The sequence below is a fragment of the Vigna unguiculata genome, chromosome 4, assembly GCF_004118075.2.
Source record: "Vigna unguiculata cultivar IT97K-499-35 chromosome 4, ASM411807v1, whole genome shotgun sequence".
NCBI classification, from domain to species: domain Eukaryota; kingdom Viridiplantae; phylum Streptophyta; class Magnoliopsida; order Fabales; family Fabaceae; genus Vigna; species Vigna unguiculata.
The window spans coordinates 894,116-899,719 of record NC_040282.1 but is presented as its reverse complement, the minus strand read 5'-3'; the positions used below and the strand labels follow the sequence as shown (position 1 = coordinate 899,719).

The following is a 5,604-nucleotide window of genomic DNA, read 5'->3' as shown; positions in this document are numbered from 1 at the left end:
ACTTTAGGGCAAACAAAGGTAAAAACAAGAAGAAGAAGAAGAACATTTGGGAGAGAAAGCGAAGTGAAGAAGATGGTGCTTCCCGATGAAGAAATTTCAAGGTTGTACCGAATCAGGAAGACGGTGATGCAGATGCTGAGGGACAGAGGGTATCTTGTGGGAGACTTCGAGATCAACATGTCCAAGCACGAGTTCAAATCCAAGTACGGCGAGCACATGAAGCGTGAAGACCTCGTCATCAACAAGTCCAAGAAGGACAACTCCGGCGACCAGATCTACGTCTTCTTCCCGGAGGAGGCCAAGGTCGGCGTCAAAACCATGAAGACTTACACTAACCGCATGAACTCCGAAAACGTCTTCAGAGCCATTCTTGTCACTCAGACTAACCTTACCCCCTTCGCCAGAACCTGCATCAGCGAAATCTCTTCCAAATTTCACTTGGAGGTTTTTCAGGTTACCTTCCCTTTCTCTTTCTCTTTCCATCATTTTTTCAATGTTTGATTCAAATTCACCCGTCGTCAGAGAAGGCTCTGCGACCTGTGTGTTGCCGGCGTCAACCACCCACTTTTTCATCTGGGTCGGGTATTCGGATTTTAGGTTTTTTTTGTTTGTTTTAATTTATTGGGCTTTATCTTGAGCCCAATATATATATATATATATATATATATATATATATATATATATATTGTAAAAGATAACATTTTTTAATTAGTGAACACTGCATATGAGCGTAGTATGTAATGTAATAAACCAAATAATAATGATAGTAATAAATATAATAGTATTGATAAACAATAAGGCATAATGTATTGATTATTATGATAGTTTTAAGGTATACTGTTATATACAGAACATTTTTATTTAGTTTTGATTTTGTGCTTTGTGAATGTGAGTTTTATGCTGGAGTGTTGTTTCAGGAGGCGGAGCTGCTGGTTAATATTAAAGAGCACGAGCTTGTCCCTGAACATCAGGTTCTCACTGATGCTGAGAAGAAAACCTTGATTGAGAGATACACTGTGAAAGAAACTCAGGTTGGTTACACTCTTCGATTTGTGATAATGTTTAACGTGCCATGTCGATATTTTCTTTGAGATTGTATAATTTCAAACAACAATTGTTCTTGGTGTTCTGAAATCCTGAAAATAAGGGCTAGAATGATGGATGATCAGAAATTTCAGGCACTGAAATATAATTTTTGTTTGTCTTGTTTTTGGAAACTCAATTGAATGACAATAGTACGTTTTGTAATTAATTTAGCGTATTACTCAAAAATTCATATTAGTGTGTTTTTAAATTGGTTGAGTGTAAAAATTCTGAACACTGACAGTGAATTAAAAATTAAACTCTAGTTTTTTTCTGTTTTTGTTTTGGGTTGCATATCTAGTATTGTTTTTCAAATTTCTGTCGATGCTGACATGGTGCCCTTTTTTTATGTTGTGGGGGTGGATCTCAGCTACCTAGGATTCAGGTGACAGATCCTGTGGCAAGATATTATGGATTGAAACGTGGTCAAGTTGTGAAGATTATTCGACCTAGTGAAACTGCTGGAAGATATGTTACATATAGATTTGTTGTATAAGAATGTTATAACTTATTGACCACATTACTTTTTAGAATATGTTGCATAGTAATGGACAGAAGGGATCTGAAGCTTGTGGAATTAAAGTCCTCTATTTATATCTAAATTGATTGATGCTGTTATGAACAGTCTTGTTAGTGTGTTATGGAGCTTTGTTTCCTTTCGTAATGGACCAATAATTATGGTGTGTATTCAAACAATTTTGGTTCTGCTTTTACTTTCTAGTACACAATGGTGTAAACCAACATCTATGAATTGGTAACACATTATTTGAAACCCCTTGCTTTAACTTTAAGAAAGACATTAGGGTACTAATTTAACAGGGATATGAACTTGACAAGAACTTCAAATGAATTCTGGGATGCTAAGGAGGAAAAAACGTTTATTTCATTGGACAATGCAGAACCTCCACCAGCTAGATCAGATAAAGCTCTAATGGCAATGAAGGGTTTCTTCTGTTGGAGGCACACTAATGCAACAGCAGCACTTTCCATATCAATTGTAGTTGCATCAAATTTTGAGTACAAAAATTCTCTGTAAGCTTTGTTATCAACAAACACATTTGCTGCAACTCCTTTCTCCACTCTTGTCACAATAGGCTTCCTTGGCAAACATGTTGTGTTAACACAGCTCTCCAATTTAACATTCTGTACAAAATAAGTAGTTTCTTTTTTGAGCTTTTCTTAGAAGGTATGTGATAACTAAGATGAGTTTAATTAACTTAATTACCTTGAGTTTTCCTGCCATTTTGAAGTAAGTCTTGTCAACTGGAGTCCAGAAAATGTGGTGTCCAGCTTCTGGAATTCCATTCACAGGGAAAATTTCTTCTGGTTGATACCACACTTTGTTCAAAAGATTAGTATCTGTGTTGAAATCTTTTGTGCTGTTACTGTAATCGGAAAACTCAAGATAACCAAATTTTGTGTTGAAATCTCCATTTACTTCTCCTAACCTCTGCGAAAATCAAATCGAGTTATGTATAGTTGATTATTTCAATGTGTGTCTGCTTAAACATTTCTAACAGTGTTAAAAAGCATTTCAAAGTTATCACATGCAAAGTTTACTTTTAATGATTTCATGCAGTCACTTTTTTATTGTTGAGTTCTACACAATATAATTGTTGTATTCAAGTTGGTCATTCAATTTTCTTGTAGTTTTAATTTGATTTTTAAAAAAATATGCAATTTAATAATATTTGTTAAACTTTTTAAAGCGAATCAAAGATTTTTAATCAAATTTGATATAGGAGTATGTTAATTATATCAATAAAATAAATTATTTTTATCGATTGAAGTTATTAGTAAGGATAATTTGTTTATTGGTGTAATTAATATAATCTTGGTGTCAATATAAAAATGAAAAATCCTTAATTCGTTTTAAGAAATTTAACAAAAATAATTAAATTGTATCAATTTTTTAAAAAATTATACCAAATTAAGACTAAAAAAAGCTAGATGACTAACTTGATATTTGTGTACAAAATAAAGGAAAGAAAATAATTACACCTATATTCTATTTATTTTTTATATGATTTTAAGATGAGAAAAAGATTATTATGTAACGTGAGACTGATAGATAAATTCATATATATATATATATATATATATATATATATATATATATATATATATATATATATATATATATATATATATATATATATATATATAATGGTTTATACCTGCCAATGCCAAAGTCCTGTGTGTGCCCAATACTGTGGAATAGTAACATCTCCAATCTGGAATTTAGGATTTGCATTTCCTGCAATTCCATAATGAAGAACTCCTTCCACATCAAACAAAGTAAGCAACAATTGGGTTGAAATACCTGCATTTAGCTACACAGAAACAACCCAAAGGATTCAAAAAACAGAAGGAGAAATATAACCAAAAGTTTATGAGGTGTAGAATAGAAAGCTTTTTTACCATTCCCAATCCACACATAACAACTACAACTCGCTTATTTTCCAGAACACCGATACGAAAATGTTTTCCTGCATTGTGAAAGCAAAATATCAAATATTTGAAAAGTTTGTAACTTTTTATTGTGCCTAATGCATGCATTGTGTTTACTTTTATTGTCTGTCATGACTGTTTACAAAATCTGTTATCTTTTATTCTGTTACTTGAGCTTCATAGCTAGGCAGAAGGATTCAACTGTCGGTTAGAACGAAGCGCTTACTATTAGGTTAAAAGCTATAACTATTAGTTAGATGCAACTCTTTTTATTTAAGAATGTAACACAAACCCAAACATCACGATTTATTCGATTGTGACCTGACCTACTTGACTTATGTTATGGGACAATTGATTCCACTTTTAATAAGTTAGGCTTAAAACTCACTTTTAACCATGATCGAAGAAATTACCTGCATAATCGAAGTAAGGAAAGTTGTGATGAGGCAGAAAGCGTGATGAACGAAGAAGAGGATCCAACTCAAAGGTATTTGGCACCACTATACCAATGTATGGTCCTTCACCATTGATAACGCTGATTTGTCTCCATGAAATTTCTGAAACTGCACCATTTGCCATCATGCTACTACTGCACAGTAACAACACAGCTAAACCTAGTAACTTCATTCTCTTCAATGGTTGTGTCTTTCAATTCATGTTTTCAACAGATTTAAGGTTCCTTATATAGATTAAAACAACAGTCATATGGAACATATATCGGTCAACCACGTAAAAGATTTTAAATACACATACAATTTAAAATTAAGCAGGTGACGTTTTGAGTATAATTAATCAGTGATTAAGAAATAAACCATGTTTGCATTTGAGTAGAAGCAACCACGAAGTCCTTTTCTTCATCTTTTATTATCAATTAAATATTTCAAACGCCAACTATTCTCCCTCTTCTCCCTCCTTAGTGAAACATTACTTATTCATTTTTTTTTTGTCTATTTTTCTCTTGTTAGAAACAAATGGCAACTGACTTTTGAGTCTCATCAGAGAAACCAAGTAAAAATAATATGTTGATTCAGCTTGATATAAAAGAAATTATATTGATTCAGCTAGATGTAAAAAATATTATATGTTTGATTCAGCTTGATATAAAAATATTATGTTGATCAAGCTTGATATAAAAAAATTATGTTGACTAAGCTTGATATAAAACAATTATGCTGACTAAGCTTGATATAAAAAAATTATGTTGATTCATCTTATATATATATATATATATATATATATATATATATATATATATATATATATATATATATATATATATATATTAACAAGTAAATTTTTTCTGTCTCAGACATGATGTATATTAACCAGCAACTCAAGTTGATGACTCGATTTAAAAGAAAATAACAAAATTTTAAATTTTAAAAATTGACTGAAATACTTAATTTTTAAAAAAGAAATTAAATAAAATTTCAATTTTAGTTTTAGTGATTTGGTATATGAACTTTAATATATCTATGTAACAAAAATCTATTACATTATAAATAATTTGTTGCTAGATTATTTTATTTTATTTTATTATTACTAGATTCAAATTAAAAGAATTTTATATTTATTTTATGAATTGCACATTATAGCATCAACAAAACATAGAATTATCGTTTAACACGAACATCATAGTCAATTATGTCAATTAGAAATTATTTACAAATTGAAAGAATAAAAAACAACACTTTAATATGTGTTGTAAATCCAACAAAACTCCAATTTATTTAATTTTGACTCTGAAATGTGATATGAACTTGCGTGTTCATCAGTAATTTTCTATCTTAAGTTTTTGAGAACTATAAAAATTCTGTTTATTCGTCAAATAAGGTTAATTTATTTCCTTGTCAAAAGATAATTTCATTGTTCTTTTGGATCAAATGAGAGAACGGGTAAATAAAAACCAAAAGCAGAAGCCCAAAGGCTATAGTAGATTTGGAGAAAGCCTTCCAAATAAAGCCCAAATATCACACTCCTACACAACCAAATATTATAAGTGCGTGTTTTATTTGGGATGTTGAGACCCAAATCGGAATTTTAAATTTGAAAATTGAAAATTATTCACAT

At 30.7% G+C, this 5,604-nt stretch overlaps 2 protein-coding genes across 2 annotated transcripts; one reads left to right on the top strand and one right to left on the bottom strand.

The window, feature by feature from the left end:
* Nucleotides 1-1,824, top strand: LOC114181159 (DNA-directed RNA polymerases II and IV subunit 5A-like). The gene is made up of 3 exons (XM_028067519.1): nt 1-453; nt 918-1,031; nt 1,454-1,824. The coding sequence occupies exons 1-3, from the start codon at nt 73-75 to the stop codon at nt 1,577-1,579; spliced, it is 621 nt and encodes a 206-aa protein (XP_027923320.1). The 5' UTR covers nt 1-72; the 3' UTR covers nt 1,580-1,824.
* LOC114181158 (bark storage protein A) lies at nt 1,767-4,199 on the bottom strand. The gene is made up of 5 exons (XM_028067518.1): nt 3,948-4,199; nt 3,505-3,572; nt 3,261-3,416; nt 2,309-2,533; nt 1,767-2,226 (listed from the first exon to the last, which is right to left on the bottom strand). Exons 1-5 carry the CDS (start codon nt 4,159-4,161, stop codon nt 1,891-1,893), a joined length of 999 nt encoding a protein of 332 aa, XP_027923319.1. The 5' UTR covers nt 4,162-4,199; the 3' UTR covers nt 1,767-1,890.
* Between the last annotated feature and the right edge of the window lie 1,405 nt (nt 4,200-5,604).